A 20,074-nucleotide genomic window follows, 5' to 3' on the forward strand; every position below is an offset into this window, starting at 1 on the left:
TGTTGCACTGTAAGGTAGGTAGATGATCTCATTTTGAGAAGTTGAATGTAGAACTCTACTACTAGCTTATGGTATTAGGTGTTCTCTGTCCCTTTGTGAAGGTCAGACCTTGTGTAAAGGTCCTACATATTTTGGGGAGAGTTAGAACAAGAAAATCTGCACTGTTTTATCACTCTAGCTTAATAATCTTGTGCTGTTACTGTTCCTGTACAATCAGATCCATTTTGAATGGTGTAGCAGATAGTCAGAGACCTGGATCTGCATTTTAAGGATTTTGCTGTTTGGTTGTTGGGGTTTGGTTGGGCTTTGTTCTGGGCATTTTCAAGTTTCTCTTTCTTCTTCAACCCAGGAAAGGTTTACTGGTCAGACAGCACATTGCGGAAAATCAGTCGTGCTGCCCTTGATGGCTCACAGTTTGAGGACATCATTACTACAGGTGAGGGAGATTTTGATCTGAGAGCCTCTTGCTTCTATGCAGTATGAAAAGAGAGATTCTCTGATACACTGGTAGAATACATTTTTGATGGAAGGGCAAGCAAAGCCTAAATCAGTTGCCTACAAGATGGACAAGAGAAATACTAGAAGTTGCTGACTAAATTGGGAGAATAAGCAGTGACCAAAATGTTTTTCTCAGGTCTGTTGACTACAGATGGGCTGGCTGTGGATGCTATCGGCAGGAAGATATATTGGACAGATACAGGAACAAACCGGATTGAAGTGGGCAATCTCGATGGCTCCATGAGGAAAGTCTTGGTCTGGCAGAACCTGGACAGCCCTCGGGCAATAGCTTTATACCATGAAATGGGGTTAGTGTTGTCAAGATTGTCTAATAGTTACACAGGACTTCTGATCTCCTTTTCCATAATACTTGCTGACTTTTCCCCAGGTATATGTACTGGACAGACTGGGGTGAGAATGCCAAGCTAGAACGCTCTGGGATGGATGGCTCTGGACGTGTGGTGTTGATCAGCAACAACTTGGGCTGGCCTAATGGACTGGCAGTGGATAAGGCTGGGTCCCAGCTGCTCTGGGCTGATGCACACACTGAGGTCTGATTCTGTTCTTCAGTGTTGTCTATCATTGGGCATTTGGTTAGCCTGGAGGCTGCTTTGAAGCTCTTGAGCAAGTTGTTGAAAGAGCAAGGGGAATGTAAGCTTTTCTGAGAGAACGGGCTATGGAGGGAGGGTCATGAATAACATCACTCACCATGACTGTTTCCTACTTGCTACAGTAACTGCTAGCAAGAGGAGAAGTGTTTTGAGTATGGGGTGACGTTCTACTTGTTCCTGCAGCGGATCGAGGCTGCGGATCTCAATGGCGCAAACCGCCGCACCCTGCTGTCTCCTGTGCAACATCCCTATGGCCTTACTTTGCTGGACTCTTACATCTACTGGACTGACTGGCAAACTCGCAGCATTCATAGGGCTGACAAGGACACTGGTGCTAATGTCATCTTAGTGAGGGCAAACCTGCCTGGCCTCATGGATATTCAAGCTGTTGACAGGGCACGGCCCATGGGTAAGTTGCTTCCCAGGTGGTGGATGTTGGTGGTGGTGAGGAGAGTCCTTCAGAGCTGTCATTGGAAAGAGTCCTTTGGTATGAAGCAGGAATGATAGAGTGACTTCTCAAAAATCAGCTTTTCTTCTGATGCGTTCTTCTAAGGCATCACTTCTTCCCTCTTTAACTGTTTTTGCACATCTCCCTGTTTACCCAGCTCTGTAAGTCTAGTGTTGATTACTGCATGTTTTTTGACCTCTTTGTCCCATTTCCTTCATTGGATTGCACTGACAACCTCATTCACACACAGCAGAGCCACTTTCTTAGGAGAACTGAACATGTCATGCTTTATTAGGCTTCATCAGACTGTACTGACATTGGACAATTTCCCTTTATTAACTCTAAAAGACTCTAATTCTTCTTAAAACAGTTGCTGAAATATTATTTAAAGGTCTAGTATTATTTCTTAGTCATTGCTGGGTTCATCTTCTTGTCTGCCTCTTTGCTCTGCAAAATCTCTGCTGCTTTAGTTGCTCTTAATATATCATGTTGTCCAACTATTCTGTGCCACAGTCAATTCTTTGTTACTCTTTGGGGATCCTATAACACCCCATCTTGCCTTCTTGCTGTAGCTTTATTTTGGTAGAATTTCCCCAATATATACTTCTACAGAAAACTGTGCTGCTTTTCCTGTGGTTACTTATGCCAGAACATCACTTGACTGTGTAACTTGGCAATATAACTTAAAGCTGACCAAAAGTCTAACCATCATATCTGCATTGTCTTTTTCCTACTCCCTACACCTGTCTCCTGGGCTTGTTCCTTCCTAGTAAATGTATGCTGGATTCTTTACAATTAAAAAAAAAAATTATATGACCCTAATATGTCAGGCTCTTCAGCAGACTTCTCTGATGCCTTTGTTTACTTGCCACTGTGTGCGGCTAAGTTGAAACAGAAGCTTCTTTGTCAGCCTGGCCTCTGGTGCATTGTCACACTATTTCCCCACAGGGTTGGATCTTTCTGTCAGCATTACCATTTGCAGCAGTAATAAAGTTAAACTGCAATTGCATAAATCTGTGAACATTTGGCTGTTTCTTTTTCCATGAGGAAAACTATGATTAGCAAGGAGTGCAGGTTAAGATTTTTATTTTAATGTTCCCTCTTCTTCTGGACCCTTCTGTTCTCCTTGCCAATCATGCCCATAGCTACCTTGGAATCTCAGAGAGGAGGGAGAGTGTCTCTGTACAAAGGGCTGTAGATTCCCAGCAAGGCTGGGATGGTAAGGATGAACTCAGCTGCTCGCAAGTTGTGCATGTATGTAGCCTTTAAAATAAAGCTTTGGTCTATGGGATCCTAAAACTGTGCTTTCCCTGTTTCTAAAGGCTTCAATAAATGTGGAGTTCGTAATGGCGGCTGCTCCCACCTTTGCTTGCCTCACCCCACTGGTTTCTCCTGTGCCTGCCCCACTGGCATTCAGCTGAAGAGAGATGAGCAGACATGCGACTCTTCCCCAGAAACCTACCTACTTTTCTCTAGCCGTGCTTCCATTCGTCGCATCTCACTGGACACCAGTGACCACACAGATGTGCACATACCTGTCCCTGAGCTGAACAATGTCATTTCTCTGGACTATGATAGTGTGGACGGCAAGATTTACTATACAGATGTATTTCTTGATGTTATCAGGTAGGTTCCAGTCAAGTGCTTGGCCAGTGCCCAAGTCACCCAGTGACTCGTGCAGAGTGTGCCAGCAAACTGGGGAGGCTGAGCACTACACCACTACTTACACCTTGTCTTTGGTACACACCATCATGTGTGTCAGTGGACTCACACTGAAGATGTGTTTAACCTGCTGGAGACTGGGGGAGAAAGTATTAGGGAGGTAGTAGTATGCAGTTGCCCTGTGATTAATGGAGACCCAGGTTTCAGGAGCTACCTGTTCCTCACTGCCATTTGTCATTGATTTCTGTCCAGGCGGGCTGATCTGAATGGCAGCAACATGGAAACAGTTATTGGTCAGGGTTTGAAGACTACAGATGGCCTGGCAGTGGACTGGGTTGCCAGGAACCTCTACTGGACAGACACGGGACGCAATACCATCGAAGTGTCTAGACTGGATGGAAGCTCCAGGAAAGTGCTGATAAATAACAGCCTGGATGAACCTCGAGCCATTGCTGTTTTTCCCAAGAAAGGGTAGGTATGGGGTTATTGGTGGGGCAGGGGGAAGGGCTGCACAGAGGCAGGCTTGAAGAGGAGGTTGGAGGAGGAAGAAGAGATGTGCCATGTGAATCTGCGGGTACTAGCAAGGGGTTGACTCTGAGTTACTTGTAGTAGTCAACCAAACAGTGAATTTTAAGGTTGGGTAGATACTGTGATAATCAGGTTACAGACTAATTGTCTTTTTGAACCTGAAGAATCTTGCAGTTTCATTCATAACTAAAACCTTCATTAGGCCAAATGAAATGGTCTTTTCTTCTTACACTTGCCTTTTATCTCGTTAGGTATCTCTTCTGGACAGATTGGGGTCACATTGCTAAAATTGAACGGGCAAACTTGGATGGCTCTGAACGTAAAATCCTGATTAACACCGACCTAGGATGGCCCAATGGATTGACTTTGGATTATGACACCAGGAGGTCAGTGAAAGATTTTGCTACACTTGCATAGGGTTAAGGGATGTAATGAATTTTTTAGCCCTCTTAGCTTCATTTATTGGAGTAGTACTGTGGGTTTGGGTTTGGTTTTGGGGTGTTTTGGGGCTTTCTTCTTTAGTTTTTATTTCCTGATCCATCTTATAATTCTATGACCTTGGCCAGTAAATGACTAGAAAGTAAAGAGAAGTTGTTTCAATGGAAGCTCACCTCTTTCCCTGTGCCTTCAGGATATACTGGGTAGATGCACACCTTGATCGCATAGAGAGTTGTGACCTCAATGGGAAGCTACGGCAAGTGTTGGTCAGCCAGGTGTCACATCCCTTTGCTCTGACACAGGTGAGATGATTTTCCTGCTGCCACCATTCTCCCTGGTGTGTTGATGAGTTTTTACTGTGGAGTTTGGAAACAGGGAAGTGTTACAATCTGAGGAAATTGTACTTGTAGGTGTAGACAGTCGTCTTTACAGTAAGAGGGTAAGGGTTTGAAAAGGCCTTTGTTTTGGGCCTTCTGCCACTGGTATGTGTTTTTTATGATTATCCTGTGTCTACATGACTAAACATGCTAATAATCGCTGTGATTTTTCTTTGTTGTCTCCCTGAGCAGCAGGACAGATGGATATACTGGACTGACTGGCAAACAAAATCTATACAGAGAGTGGACAAATACTCTGGGCGGAACAAAGAGACTGTTCTAGCCAATGTTGAGGGATTGATGGATATCATTGTGGTTTCTCCTCAGAGACAGACAGGTAAGTAGAAGGACCTTGATTCAGGCAAATGCTAAGTGTAGACCAAAAGAACTCTGGAACTACTGCACTGTTGTGGATGTCAAGTAAGAATGGCTTCCTTTTTTATGTTCAAACTATTCACACATCTTCCTTTTACCACGTTCCTTGTCTGCCTGTGACTTTTTAGTCAGGTACATCTTAATGGTGTTCTGTTAAAGCTTTGATAACAAATGTCAGTTTCTTGTTGTTTACCCAACATTGTGTTAAAACAGAAGAATGTGAGATTTTTATTATTTTTATCCCTGCAACTGTGTTGTGTGGGCTTCTGTCTAAAGATTTCCAGTACATTCAAGACTGCCCTAGTCCAATTCAGTATCTGGCTATTGTCATCACTTGCTTAGCAGTCAGATGATGGGCATATGCCAAAATCATAATAACTTACCAGATTTCTAAGAAGTATTTCTGGCTGAGCAGGAAAGAAGGTTCTTGCTCTGAGCCCCTTTTTGTTCAGATGTAACATATTCAGAAAATTGTTTGCTCCTTCCAGGTAGTAATGCTTGTGGAGTGAACAATGGAGGCTGCACTCACCTCTGCTTTGCCAGAGCTTCTGACTTTGTCTGTGCGTGTCCGGATGAACCAGATGGGCGGCCCTGTTCTACAAGTGAGTTTATTGAGTGTCACTTGGGTAGTAGTTTTCAAAGGTGTGCCACTGCTGCTGCTTATGCAGTGGCAACCAGAGCAGCTGAGGCTCTCCAGTGTATACAGCTTATGCAGAGTTGAATATTGGAACTAAGGCCAGTGTTTGTGAGCAATAGAGCTCTCTTCTGTCCTTTCTGCTGACAGACTGGGTTTGAGATGGGAAGGCTGCTCATATAAGCTATAGAGAATTTTGGAAATGGCCTATCAGACTTATTCATCTGTCCCACAAAGCTGGAGTCCTGCTTATTTTCCTCTGTTGTTCCAGTTCCTGGTGTGGTGCCCCCTGGTCCAGAACCAACCAGCGTAAGTGAGAGAAGTCAAACACCGCCTGTCAGACTAGGTTCTTCAACAACCAAACCTCTCACATCTCTGGAAACAGTGGAAGGAAAGTAAGTGTTCTTGTTCTCGTGGAATTGGGGTGTGAAAGTCCCAGCTTTTGCAAGATGCCACATACAAGCTGCCTCTGGTTGCTGTCATCCAAATATACTTATTCCTGGCCAAAAGAGGATATTCCAGCTCCAGATTTCACTTTCTTAATGTGTGAAACTATTATGACAAAGGTGCAGAACATTGTTGAGATGACAAGAAACAGCTGCAGATTCTTTCTGTTTTGTTGGAATGTGTGTGTAGGCTGACTGCACTGAAGTGTTAAAATCCACCTTTAACCCATGTGTCATTAATTTGATTGATTTTTGAATTTCCTAATTTTGAGAACCTATTTCTGAGAGGAGGGCAGAGGAGTCTGTTGCTTCACTTCACTGAAACATCTCAGACTATACCCACACAGCTGAGGAAATGGTTCTGCCATGGGAAGGGGATAGCTTGCTTGAGGCAGAATAGAATCTTTGCAGCTCTAACATTTAAGTTATGCAGGTAGTTAATAGACTCTTTTCTGCTAATTCCCTACAGCCTGCTATTTATACAGCTGTGATAGATTGACATTTAAGGAAAAAAAAAAGTAAGAAACACTTAAGCTGCTGGAGGCTGATGGGAGTTTTTTTCCTGGCCAATAACTGGCCATTTCTGAGAATTGACAGTAGTTTTGACCATTGAAAAGTGAGATCAACCTGTGACCAACACTCTTTTAAACCTAAGCCCAGGACTTTACTTGCTCTCTTGGTTTCCAGTTTTGAAAGGTAACAGAGCTCCAGCTGGCTCCTGTCCCCTGCCCAGACCATGTGGCCCAGGCAGGGGCTGGGCTGGGCTCGGCCTGCCGAGACTCCCAGCAGGGGATGGAACCTGTGGGGGTCCCCCAGGCCAGGGCTGGGCTCTGCTGCAACCTCACAGGAAGCCTCCAGGGTGGCTGAAGCTTTTCCCAGGGGGTCCCTGGTTCTAGGCGCTGCTGAGCTGAAATCTGACTCCATGAATACCTGCTGCGGCTTGAGCCAGATTTTAACTTTTCACTACCCAGATGAGACTTGCAGATTTAATCCCTTTCCAGAGAGAGAAGAGAGAGAGTGATCAACAGATAGACAACATAAACAATCAAAGCCAGTGAAGGAAGGAATTAAGCCTCAGATGGGAAGAGAATAAGGAGATGCCTTAATAAGCTGAAATATTCTTTTGTTAGAGCTATGGAGATGGACAATAATGTTCTGAAAAAAAACAACTCCTTTAATTCATGAAAGAGTATTTTGGGGGGAATGAAGTATTTCAAAATGTAGATCTGAGCAAAGGTAATTCATTGATGAAGCTGAGCAAATAGTGAAGTAGTTGTGATCCTATGAGATAGTGGAACAGAATCAGAGAAGTGAGAGTTGCTGAAGACTTTTCGCCCCTACGAAGAAAAGAAAAAAGTTCTGTTCCCAGAAATTATCACAGAGATAAATGAATAGAACCTTTGCCTTTGAATAACTCATCCTTAAGATGACACCCCTTGAATTCATGGCCCATGAATTCAAGGGGTGTCACACCTCAGAGTAGTGTGAAATGAGAGGAGAGGACTGATGGCAGAGTTTTCCGGGTGGCTAGCATCAGAAAAATAGAAAACCATGAGAAAACGGTTTTCTTGTGAAAAACTCCATAGAACAACAAAAGAGAACTTTTTTTTTCTCTACAGAGACTGATGAAAAACCTACTATATAGTTGGGACTGCTTTAATCACCAAGTTTTGTCTCCATGTTGTCAATTAGACAAGGGAATGGTTGGGTGGTGGGGAAAAAGAGTTTCTGGAAGTTTTATTCTAGTTTCTTAACCTTGTAGTTTTGTTAATAAACTTTCTTTATTCCTTTTAAGTTTTAAGCCTGTTTTGCCCTTCTCCTAATCCATATCTCACAGCAAGAAAGGAGAAAGTTTTCTAGTGATTTCTTAACTAGTGTTTTAAAACCACGACAGCAGCTCAGCAAAAGAGTGGCTCTATAGTGTGTGGTTGATTTATATACAGAGCAAAACTTGCACTTTGCTGAGTATGACTTACTGGACAGAAGTGTCTTTGTGCTGCCTCTGAGACATTTTGATTTTTGCTTCAGCACTGATGCTGAAATTTGTTTCCTGAAAGATATGAGTACACCTGTGTACCTGAGAGGCAAATCTAGAATGAATCTGATACAAAGATACTGCAGACTGATAATTGATATATCCATGCACACCCCCTATATATATATATATATATATATATATATATGTATGTGGTTTTCTCTTCTCTGGATGCAGAATACTGAAGAAGAGAAGACCTGTGTTTTTTTAGCTGGAAAGGGAAGGGATATCAGTGCTAGCCCATTCCATCCTGTTTTTTGATACTATTGATACTGTTGATTCTACTTTCAGTAAATAACTGTCCTTCTGTCATTCAGCTGTTCTGACAAAGATGCTAGGCAAGGCTTGTGTACTCGTGCCAATGAGGCGGTGTTGGCCACCATGGGTGAGTTGCTTTTCTTTAACTCTTCTCCACCAGGGTTGTTCCTACAGATGTGCTCAGGGCATTCCAGTCCGTAATGTCTGAAACTGAAATTTCTGGAACTCAGGCTTGAATTACTCAAATGCCTCTATAGACATTCATTAACCTAGACGGGGACTTTTTCTAATGACTCTTTGGTCTGAAGAATAGTTGTTTTCTTTCATCCTATACCTCATCATTTGGGCTCTTCCCATTAATAATACTCTTTTTCACTGTCTCTTCTATGTTTAGTTGAAGGTGGTTGACTGTGGTAATTGCTTCCCACTGCAGGAATAACCTGTCAACAAAGGGGTTTAACTCCTCCATTAAAACCCCATTACAAAGATCTTGATGCTCCTTGGTTTGCCAGGGCCTGGGTGGGAGGAAAGTTTACCGTATGTTTGTTTCATATGAAGCTGAACAAAACCCTCTGCTAAACCTTAATGTGCTGAGGTTTTAGCCATACAGAAGTTTACATACTTCTGTATGGGTAAAACCCCAGCATAAGGCATTGCACCAAGGTCAGTATTATCGAGTGAAATATAAAATGAGTGCATAAATTATCCTTGGTATTCACTTTCAGGAGAAGGACTGCATGTCAGCTACATTATTGGAGGTCTTCTCAGCATCTTGTTTATTTTGCTGCTTATTGCTGCTTTAATTATATATAGGTAAGTGATCTTTTTTCCCTCTCCTGGCCAATTGTAAACTCTTAGTTTATAGGAGAAGAAAGTCCCTGAAAGGACTAAATCTTTTTTTATTGTCATTTACAGTCCTTTTTTCCTCCATTGGAAGGAGGGAGTACTTGATAATTTTATTTGCAAGGTTTCAGCCCTGTGCCTCTAAAGTGTTGGTCATGCAGTTCTACTGTTTGAAACCTTATTGGCTAAATTTTCTGCAGAGAGCTTTTGGGTTACAGACAGGGATGTGAGATAATTCACATCTCAGTAAATGTGTGAGCTTGTGTGCTTTCTTCACCATTTACTGCCATGGTAGCTTTTGTGGTTACATGGCAGTGCCTTGCTGTATTGGTGGCTAGTAAATGGACTCGTAGCTGATGAGCCAGGTGAAGCCAGGATTTTCTCTTTGAGGGACAGTGGAGCTGGCTGGAGCCATCCACTCACTGAGCACTCAGGAATTTTGGTTCCTGGAAGTAGGTTCCCGTGACTTTTCTGACATCTCTCTCCCTTTAGGCATAATAAGTCCAAGTTTACGGACCCTGGCTTGGGGAACCTAACCTACAGTAATCCTTCATATCGGACATCTACCCAGGAAGTGAAGATAGAATCGATTCCCAAACCAGCCATGTACAACCAGTTGTGCTACAAGAAAGAGGTAAGAGCTGCTTCTAAGGACATGGGAGCCCAGCTCAAGCTGCTGTTGAGTATTACAGTCCTCACTGTGTAGAAAGATTGCAACTTGTAAGCATTTACTTCTAGGATGTAGGAGGACAGCTTCAGTGACTTGTTCAGACTGCTATGGAGATCAGACTGCAGCACTTCTTCCCCAGTGAGCTGTAGTGAATTTGACCTGTCTTTAGTTCTCTGCTTCTTACCCACTCCTACAGTGTCTTGTATTTCATATGCATTGGGTGTTGGCCCTTGAAAGTACATGAGCCAATTGGACTTGTCTTCCTTGGATACAAGTCCCAGTTAATGATGTTGCACTAAGGTTGCTTTGGACAGTCACGAGGGGAACAGGCAGCCAGAAGGGGTTTGGTAACAAGAATGTGGCTCCTGGCTGTGCATGGTCTGGAGGGGATCGGATAAGGGAAAAAAATAAAGCCCTTACTAAACAGAGTATTTTAAAGGCCCTTCAGAGGTGTGTACTTTGTGCCACATGATGGAGAGAGTTTAATATGATATCTTGCAGCGCTTAGTTTCTCCTCTCTTTTCTCCTCAGAAGCTTTCTTATCACTCAGATAGCTTCTCATCTTCCCTCTTCTGATTTCCGTCCACATCCTCACATCAGGTATCACTACTCTGTGTGTTTGATCCTGCCTCCCTCACTCAAGCTCTGTTGTGTGGCTCAAGCTCTGTCCGTACTAATTGCTCTTTCTTGGTTTCTTCCCCCAGCTTTTATGTCCTTGCACTAGCTCTACTGTCTGTCAGGAACATATAAGTAATTTTCTGTGGCAGATTCTTTGGTCTGGGCTTTGGCTACTCATAGTCAGTAATATTTTAAAAAAGGCAATTTCTGTTAGGACTATTTATGATTATCTGTTAGATCGCTTAGTTCCTCTAGCAGGGATCACAGACTTATGCAGGGAAGAGTTTTCCCTTACTGTTTTTCAAAGGTACCCAATAGATTCCCCGAATCTTCAAGCCATTTTAGCCTTACCTATTAAGGATAAGACAGGATTATTTATCTGGGAATCTAAATCCTTTCCACTTCTCTGTTAATTCCAATGTTCCTTGATATACCCAGATGTATATTCCCCTACCCCCTTCACTTTCTCCTCAGGGATAGATCAGATGCTCCTTAGTTGTCAGTGAGCTGAGTTAGATTTCACTACTTTCATCTCAGTGTGGGCCTTTTTAGCCTCTGATCATTTTCGTTGTTTCCCTATAATCTCCTTATCCTGTGTCGCTGTGAGACTTGGACTCAACAGTGGTATTCCAGCTGTGCTTTGCTGAGAGGTGAATCTAGAATGACTCAGATATAAAGATTTTCAGACCTAGAATTGATCTCCTGCCTACTTTTACCATGATGTTTTCTGCTTCCCATTTTCTTAGGTGGGGTTTTTTTGCTTCCTTTTTAGGCTCAGTGTTCTTACTCTCTTCTGTCAGGGAATATGTATAGTTGAGTGAGAAAAGCAGCCTCATCCTCATTCCCCTTCCACAAATGAAGAATCATGGAGTTTGGAATGAAAGCCCTTGCAGGGAGGACTCACCTGGGGGTGGTAAAAAACTAAAGGATGCTTAAAATGGGTTCTGTCATTGTGGCAGTTAAAGCCAGTAGCTGTTTACATGGTGGTCCAGCTTTTTGTCTGCTTCACTGTCTTCATTCCAGCTCTGCATTGCTCTTTGCTATGTTTTTCCATAGATGTATTTTTTTCATTCATCTGCCTTCTCCCTAGACTGGTCCTGACCACAGCTACACTAAGGAGAAGATCAAGATTGTGGAGGGAATATGCCTTTTATCCAGTGATGATTCCGAATGGGATGACCTGAAGCAGATTCGGAGCTCCCGTGGAGGGATCCTCCGGGACCACGTCTGCATGAAGACAGATACGGTCTCTATCCAGGCTAGTTCTGGCTCACTGGATGACACCGAAACTGAGCAGCTGCTACAGGAAGAACAGTCTGAATGCAGCAGTGTTAACACAGCAGCAGCCACTCCTGAGCGGCGAGGCTCACTCCCAGACACAGGCTGGAAACACCAACGCAAGCCCTCCACAGAGAGCGAGGTCTAAAGTACACGTGACTTTGGAAACAGTCGTACCTTCCCTACCCTCTGCTCTGCACAAAAAAGACAGGACTCTGCCTGCCTTGCAAGGAAGGGCGCAGAGACCAGCCTCTCTTGCAAGGGGCCTGAGACTGGGACTGCCTTTCAGCATGGAGCTTGGGCAGCTGTGTTGTTGTGGTTGGAGAAGGAGGTTGGGTGGGTTGATTGGAACCCAGACACCCTTTTGACTCATTTTCACTGTCTGTGGTTTATTTATATGTTCCCTTTTCCTGGAAGCTGCCACGTTAACTTTTGCAGTGACTTGTCTGGCCTGAATCTGGTTCGGAGTCTCTGTTCCCTGGCAACCTGCAAGTCCTGTGCCATCCAGCTCACAGTCAATGCCCATGAAGAGAGCAGAGCTGCCTCATTGCTGGCTCCTGGTCACAGAAGTACCCCATGTCATTCCAGCACTAGCAGCACTCTTTGAGGCTTTGTGTTGAGGGGTCTCTGATGTAAGAGAGGTCTTGGTAGAGATGGGATATACTTTGGGGCTCAAGAGGACACTGACACAGCATCAGGTCACCTTGTAAAGGCATAAAGAGGGTAACCACAGTTGCCAAGACTCACTTCATGAGAACATCACTGCTTACTTTCATATCTGCTACTAAAAACTTTAAGGAATGCTCAGATTGGAGCACTGTGTCTGTTGCTGGCAGTGGACACTGCTCCTGTTCTCCCCTTTTCTGTTAAAACATGTTTCTACTCTGCAAAAACAAGAGTCAGCAAATGGCCCTTTAAGAACTGTTCCAGAGTCTGAGTGCTGGACTTGAGACAAGAAGAGACTGGTATTTTATGTAGCTCTACAGAGCTAATGGGAGGAAATGGATCTCATCAAGACCTAAATTTTACTGATCTTTGCATAACTGATACATAAAAAAAGAAAAAGAAAATTTGCTAGGTCCCCACAAGTCCCAGTTCTGCAAGGTCCCAATTATTTTGGCCTTTAGGACCTTGGATTACCATAATAAGGGAAAAGAGAATTCCTAGGTCGAGTCTTTCCCAGGAGAATGCTCAGTGCTGACAGTTAGAAACTGCTTTATTACTGGGCTGCAACCATTTGACCTAGAATGGAAGACAATAATCAGGGAGCTGCAAGAGCCATTTGAAGTAGTTGTTTATCAGATAGAATTGCACTTTAAGTTCTTCTGTTACCACTAAATAACTCTCCTTTCCAAATAATTTTTCCCATCAGCTGCATGAGCTTCAGATGTTCTCTGGCCTCCAAGACTCTTACCCTATAGGGAATGTCATCCTACCCTTGCAGCCAAAACCCAGCAGGATTTGGAGTTGGGTCTTGCATGCTCCAAAGGACTATTGCCACCTCTTCATATTCTCTTGTCATCTGTTTGTTCAAAAAGAAAAAAGAGAAAATATTGCTTGACACTTCTTCAAAAATGAAATTTATATTAACCCCTCAAATCACATTGTAAAATGTTAAGCATTAAGCCAGATTCTTGGAAGCAGAACTTCCCAGTGAAGAATTTCTCATTTAAATTAACAATCACAAAGAATTTCTCACTGAAATCTTTGTAACCTCTTTTATCGCCAGGAAAGAGGTCAAGTACATTCCCACCCGTGGTGTAAAGAGAGCAAAACATACACTGGGGTATGGTTTAGAGGTAGGGGGAGGGTATATCTCCCATGCAGTATTTTTTCCAGCTGATTAAAAAGGAGAATCATCCTACTCTGCTTGAACTTTGTTTATGTACTAACAGGCCTGCTAGCCCTGTAAAACACAACAGGTGCCAGTGGTTTGCCTGTAGTTTTCACAGCAGAGATATCTTTGTAGACAGGGGAAGGTTGCAGCTTCAACCTGGCTAGGTGGCTTGAGACTCTGTCCCTAACTGCACCATTGGGCTGACAGGTATATATTCCTGTGGAAAATTAACTGGAGCTAAGGCTTGGATTTTCCTGTCTTAATGTGGGACTCTTCCCTACTCCCAGAGGGATTTATTTTTATTATTTTAAATTAGATTTTTATTTAATTATTTATTTGACTCCAGCCTTGGAAGCATTGATTTTGTTGGGCAGAGGCACTTTTGGATTGAGGTGTGGCCTCGACTGGGAACTGAGAAAGGAGTGCATATCATTGACATGGACCCTGCCCATCTAAGCCACTTCATGCAGGGACAACATCAGAGGGCTCAAGCATAGGCAGAACAATCAATTTGAGCAGAAACCATGTGTAGGGACAGGGGCATCAGGGCTGGGAGTGGGGAGATTGGGGAGGAAGGCTCTGACTTGTAGGAGAGCAGGGTTTCTTTGGGTTTTGGAATGGGTTGTAGTTTTTTTCGCCATAGCTTATGTGACCATGCACCAAAATCCTGAGGTGGGACAGGGGTGAAGGGAAACATCTACCCAGACCTGTCACTTAAGATTAAATCAGCCTGTCAGAATAACTGCTGTCCAAGTCTCAAGTGTGGAATGGAAAGGTAAAAAACAGTCAGTCTTTTCAACAACTCATAGTGTTTGTGATCTCCACCTTGATCAATATTCTCTGCTGCTTTAGGAGAGACTCTGCGCACTCCAGCCTAACAGCCATTCATAACTGCTCTCTGCTCCCTTCCTCAAATGATTATGGTGAAAAGGATCAATAAAATGTCACACAGCCTCCTCTACCAGTGAGGTGGGCAGAAATTTGTGTCTTTTTCCTAGAGACAGCCCCAGTGAGATGCTGCCTTGGGGATGCATCATGGTTCCCCCATTCTGGGGAAGAGAAGACCCTCGTTGCACTTAGGATGTTAAGAATGTAGAAAGGCTACTGGAGGATGATCTCTTGAGCACTGATTTACTATGTAAAAAGCAAACCTCTCTCCTGTCTGTCCCGAGCTAACGTCAGTGATTTCCGTGTGTTCCTGTGTAATGGTTTTAACGTTACTCACTGGAGACATTGGATTTTATTGGAGTTATTTAACCACTGTGTTCAATATTTTAGGGGTCGATGATAATTTAATATAAATTTAGCTTTTCTTAACCACTCTGCCTGGCTTTTGGTTGTGAATCATGCATACTATTTGGACTCTCTTTTGAATGAGGGACTCCCAAACCTGTTCAGATAGCCCCAACTTTGCTTCATTTGAGAGAAGGAAGAAGGTAGGAACAGATTTGGGTTCTTAGAAACCTGATTGTAGTACACACTGTACCCCTATGATTTTGAATCAAGGGCCCAATATCTGTACTCACTTTTGCAGATTCCTTCACACATGTATTACCTTTCCCTCTGCCTCACATGGGCACATGGCTTTTTTTCCCCCCCACTTTGACATGGCAGCAGCAGAAGAGGCTCTTCATTTTGGCATGTATTAGGACTGTAGAGATCTCAAGCCTCTTCTGAGTGAAAAATAAAGCTCTGAGGAAGAGCTGCTCTTTCTTTCTGTAGGAGGTTTAGTTCAAGCTTCTGATGCCTTTTTTGATAACCAGGAGTTTAAATAGTACAAAAGGCTTGAGTAATGAATGAAACATCCACTAATACCTAACACTGCAGTACTGGTGCCAATCTTGTAACACATTCTGTCCCTTTCTGATGAAAGAACCACCTAAAATATTTAAAACAACTGTATTTCTGCTCATTTCACAATTGAAGCACAGTGCAGAAGCCATTTCAGTCAGGTCATGAAAAAACTGCCTTACTTTCAAAAAAAAAGGGTGTTTATGTGGCTTGGTGGGGAGAGGATAGTGCTGAGATAAATTGCACTTGTGTGCATTGCACTCTGCTGTCCCTTGCCTTCTATTCTGATAAATTTTTTTTCTTCAGTTTTTTAAGCTGAAGTGAAGAAACAATGGAGGGAAAACACACTCTGCTCCAAAAACAGTTCAGAGAATAGGCCAGGGTGGAAAGGACAACTGAGCCATTTGATCCAATCTCCCTGATCAAGCAGGGTAACCCCAGAGCACATGGCACAGGGCTGTATCCGGACAGATCCTGTGAAGCCCAGTGAGGGAGACTCCACAACTTCTCTGGGCCATCTTCCAGTGCACGGTACACAGTAAAGAAGTCCCTATTAATGTGGAATTTCCTGTGCATCAGTTTCTGCCCGTTTCCTCTTGTTGCTTGCACCACCGAGCAGAACCTGGCTCCATCCTCTGACACCTCCCTCAGATACTGATAGACATTGATGAGGTCCCCTCTCAGTCCTTTCTTGAATTGCTGCTTTGCAAACTCACTGACCATAGGAAAGAGAAGGCCCTCTTGTCTCTAATAGGATCTTCCTCACAGCCGAATCCATCAGCTCCGAGGTGTTTTAGCCCTTTGCCAAAGGGTCCTACACCCTGACCCGGCTGCCTTAGGATCAGCGCCTGTTGTCAGGCGCTGCTCCGGCCGCAGAGGGCCCGGTAGCCTCCTCCTGCACCCTCCCAGGGGACACGGCGGCGGCCGAGGGAGCGGACGGGCACGTTTCGGTGGTTTCCGAGCGGGGTGCGCCCGGGCCGGGCCGGTGCCGCCGGAGGCCCCGCGGCACCGCCGCCGTCTCGGGAGCGCGCGTGGAGCACGCGCTGCGGCTGCCGGATTCAAACGGGCCAATAAGGGGCGCGGGCTCGAGCGCGGGCGGGGCCGGCAGCGACCAATGGGCGCGGCGGACACTGAGGGGTGCGGGCGGTGCTGGTGATTTCAAACCCCGCCGAGCAGCCGCCGGACCGTCACCGGCCCGACCCGCCGGGCCCAGGTGAGATCCGCTGTCCTTGTCCTTTTTCCGGTGGGCCCCGATTCCTTTCCCGTCCGCTGCCCGCGCCCGTGGGAGAGTGGCTAGGCCTTCCTCCGCCGCCAGGCCCGAGCCTCCCCGTTACTCCCGGGGACCGTGTGGAGGCGCAGCCCCAGAGGCGCGACATCTTCCCAGGGGAAAGGCCCGGGCCCGTGGGCTGCGCCGGCATCCGCCCGCAGAGCCCGGCGGCGTGAGGATCGCGGCTAGTAGCGGCGAGAGGCCGCGGCCTGTACCGCGGCGCGCTGTGCAGGTGCAGCTCGCTCGGGCCGCCCGCTAACTGGGGGGCGATGGGGCCTGTGGGAGCCGCGGGATCGGCGGCTTCACTACGGCCGCCTCCGTCCGTTGTGGGCCTGGGGCTGCTGGTGGGGGCCTTCCGTGGGAGGGGGCCGGGAGAGTGGAGCCGGGGGCTGGCGGTAAAGCTGAGCACCCCTTAAGGGAAAGGCGGACCGGGACTCTGAGGCTGCGTGCAGGATCGGTTCTCCCCTCTAGAATGCCCTAATAACAACGTTATCTGGGTTGATTTTAGTCTTAAAACCATAGGTCCGAGATCATCTCTTGTTTCTGTAGCTCTGTTGTTGGGTGCAAATGTTTAAGATTGCCTGAGCCCCTCACCAGGAGATGCTTCCTGTTGAATCCTCTCTAGCATATTGCGAGGAAGGGCTCGGTAGAAGTGTCCCGTATTTCTGCACAGACACCTTTCCCGCATTTCATTTAGTTTTGTTTCTGAATCAGTCCTGTTCCAAAGGCAGTGGTTTTCAGGATGGTGTATAGAAGGGTTTTCCTTCTGAATCTGGCCCTGTCAGTGGGAGACCCGAAGTTTACAGGTCGAAAGACAGGGGCTGAGGAATACTTCTGTGTGCCTTAAAGAAACCAGGATTCTGTTCTAAGAAAAAATAAGTCATATGTGCTACAGTTTTCTGATTTGTGTTCGTTGTGTGTCATCTATCTGATTGTTCTGAGGTTTTTACTTTTTGCTGATTTTAGCATTTGATTTTTGCTAAATTGCAGTGCAGTTGAAGTTGCCTTGTGCAGGTGGAAGGGGATCAGTAGTTGTCAGGATGTTGAGCTACCAGCAATGGGAGCCCTTCCTAATATATTACTTGTGTAGCAAAGAAAGTGTTACTATAGGCTTTCAGTGAATCAATTAGTCTGAAAGTGTAAAGCTGCTTAGTTCAGAATGCATGGAGTCTGGAATACTGGAGTATTCTAAAAGTCTGCTTGTAAAGGTCTGTTACTAAAACTTTAAGAAAGCTTCACCTCAGAAGGTGAAATGATTGAGTGCAAATTGCCTGGATAGTTTTGACTCTTTGGTGTCCAACATAAGATCAGTTATTTTGCAAAGTTTAGAATTTCATTTGGTTTTCTTGCATTGGCAAGAAAAGGCTTAGCCTTTCTTTAAACTTTGCTGTTTTGGTAGCTTCCTCTCATACTGAACTTAGAGATTTATCACTTGGGGTTTTTTCTACTTCAAGAATTGTGAAAGGGCTATGCCTTTTAAGCAACATTGAGAGAGTGATATATCAAAGCAGAATCAGTGGCAAGTGGCCTTCAGGTAAAATAGACTGTTTCTGAAAAAATGGTTGCAGATGTATTGAAAGTAGTTCTCAAAAACACAATTTTGAGTACATGAACTAGGGGAACTGCTATAGGAAAAATTATGTGACAACGACAAAAAGAAATTTGAATTTTAGAAGTATGGGAGTTATTTGGACTGCTTTAGATCTGTATTGATGGAAGGTTTCTCCCTTGATATTCTGATATGAAAAAGGGAATGCATGGTAATGGAATATGATTCCTGGTTCTTGTACACTTACGACTTGTATTTTGTCAGACTTAACTTTCATGCTGGCTCTTGTCCTTCCCCTTGTATGGGCCAGTAATGTAAGCTGGGCCTCTGTCTCTAAAAACATGGTCTGCCACAGTGGCTCTGTGCTCTCATACCAGTGTCTGCTAAAACAGAAAGATCTTGTTTCTATTTAATAGTCAATGCAGAAAACGTGAATTTCAGTGTAATGTTATAAATTGTTTGACTATGTGTGTTTAGTGATAAATTTACAGCTGAAAAGCATTTAGCATGTTGTATGCTCCTTCAGTCAGTCCTTTCTTATATTTGTTTTTTGCTACCCAGTTGTCATCTGCAAAGGCAGCAATTCTGTTTGCCCCTTCTTATATGTCACGCACATCTTGAACAGTACATCCAATTAGAAACTGCTCTGAATGTTTTGTGGAGTAGAAATAACTGTCTTAATTATCTAATGTGGAGGATTTTGTTGTGTAGGATGCATGACTGGAAGGACACTTGAGAGATGTAAATGCTTGCAAACCTTTAATTAAGGTCAGTGTTCATCTGGTTTCCTTTTTCCCCATTCCTACCTCTCTTCTGTTCCATGCTACCATCAGCTGTCCTTATATGGTTTGTAGAAGAAATGCATAAACTTTTATTGCTAATTTGTGAGCTATTTAATGTAAATGGTTTGTCAGGTCTCTGCCAGAGTAGGATGGCATTAAAGCCATTTGCATCAGAGCAAATCTAGCAGAGTAGTTGGTTCAAAACAACATAGTCCAAGACTAATATGGTTTTGCTTTGTTGTAGACTGTTCCCAGTGATTCGTGTTATATGGGTGGAGTTTTGAAGTGACATTGAAAAGTCTTGTACCTTCTTGTTTAAACTAAATACTGCCTTGCATCGGGCAACGTTGCTCTGGCTTGTTTGAATAAAGAGTCTCTTGACCTGAGCACTTGTACATTGTCTGGGGTTGTCTGACAGCTCGATTGCTGCAAATGTCAGACGTTGAAAAGCAGAAGCTGCTGTGCACGTTCATACCTTACTGTTGCAGGAGTAGAGTGAGGTGGTAGGAAAAGTAACTTGGACAGTTATTCAGTGGAAAGCATGGCTAGTGCTAGCGGTGCCTGGAAGAGGCTTCTTTCTTCAGCTAGCTAAAAAGATGGCTGGAGAAATACAGCCTTGCATCACATGGCTTGATGCTCTTCTGAGAAGGAAGCAAGTGACACCCAGTTTCCACCATACCAGCTTCTTCAGTAGCTATTGTCACTATAGAAAAGGCATCTCAAAATGTCAGACGATGGGCTAGAGAGATTGCTGATGAATCAGCTCCACCAGAGTGCTGTCATTGCACATCTCGCAGCAGCATGAAATGCGGGGATGGTACGGTGCCAGCCTCTTCGTTCGTACCTCCTTCGGAAGGCACTGTTTCTCCTTCCCCACGGCTGGCCTTGTTCCTCCTGTCGGGTTTCAGAACCGCTCCTTCCTTCAGTTCGGGATTTCTGGATGATTGGTGGCCTGGGATAATGTCTGCTGCATGCTCGGATATGACCGCAGCTCCCTCTGTTAGAGTAGTAATTGTTCTGACGGGCATGGGCGTTCGGGGTATGACTCATGAGGACAGCAGGCCTGGCGGGCCAAGCTGGTCACTGGTCGCCGGCCCGGCGGCGCTTTCCTTGCCGAGAGGCGGCACCG

The 20,074-nt window shown here is 44.7% G+C and overlaps 2 protein-coding genes across 9 annotated transcripts in view; both read left to right on the plus strand.

Moving 5' to 3' along the window:
• LRP4 (LDL receptor related protein 4) overlaps positions 1–14,879 on the plus strand; it is an 83,615-nt gene extending 68,736 nt beyond the window's left edge. For 2 of the 3 annotated variants that reach the window (XM_015629764.2, XM_015629765.2), the window contains exons 24-38: positions 350–436; positions 635–806; positions 887–1,049; positions 1,293–1,518; positions 2,880–3,183; positions 3,472–3,690; positions 3,999–4,133; positions 4,379–4,487; positions 4,755–4,899; positions 5,426–5,539; positions 5,843–5,966; positions 8,370–8,437; positions 9,036–9,123; positions 9,646–9,787; positions 11,532–14,879. In XM_015629764.2, coding sequence (XP_015485250.1) covers positions 350–436; positions 635–806; positions 887–1,049; positions 1,293–1,518; positions 2,880–3,183; positions 3,472–3,690; positions 3,999–4,133; positions 4,379–4,487; positions 4,755–4,899; positions 5,426–5,539; positions 5,843–5,966; positions 8,370–8,437; positions 9,036–9,123; positions 9,646–9,787; positions 11,532–11,867 — 2,432 coding nt within the window. In that variant the 3' untranslated portion in view covers positions 11,868–14,879. Of the gene's footprint in view, positions 1–349; positions 437–634; positions 807–886; positions 1,050–1,292; positions 1,519–2,879; positions 3,184–3,471; positions 3,691–3,998; positions 4,134–4,378; positions 4,488–4,754; positions 4,900–5,425; positions 5,540–5,842; positions 5,967–8,369; positions 8,438–9,035; positions 9,124–9,645; positions 9,788–10,354; positions 10,424–11,531 lie in introns of all 3 variants that reach the window. The other variant, XM_015629766.2, reaches the window with a different exon arrangement.
• A 1,579-nt stretch (positions 14,880–16,458) lies between these two features.
• The window catches only part of CKAP5 (cytoskeleton associated protein 5), a 55,402-nt gene continuing 51,786 nt past the window's right edge, over positions 16,459–20,074 (plus strand). For 5 of the 6 annotated variants that reach the window (XM_033514878.1, XM_033514880.1, XM_033514881.1 and 2 more), the window contains exon 1: positions 16,459–16,560. The gene's annotated coding sequence lies outside the window, so the exon portion shown is untranslated. Of the gene's footprint in view, positions 16,561–18,911; positions 18,932–20,074 lie in introns of those variants that run through there. The other variant, XM_033514879.1, reaches the window with a different exon arrangement.

This window comes from Parus major, chromosome 5 (genome assembly GCF_001522545.3).
Source record: "Parus major isolate Abel chromosome 5, Parus_major1.1, whole genome shotgun sequence".
Lineage (NCBI taxonomy): Eukaryota > Metazoa > Chordata > Aves > Passeriformes > Paridae > Parus > Parus major.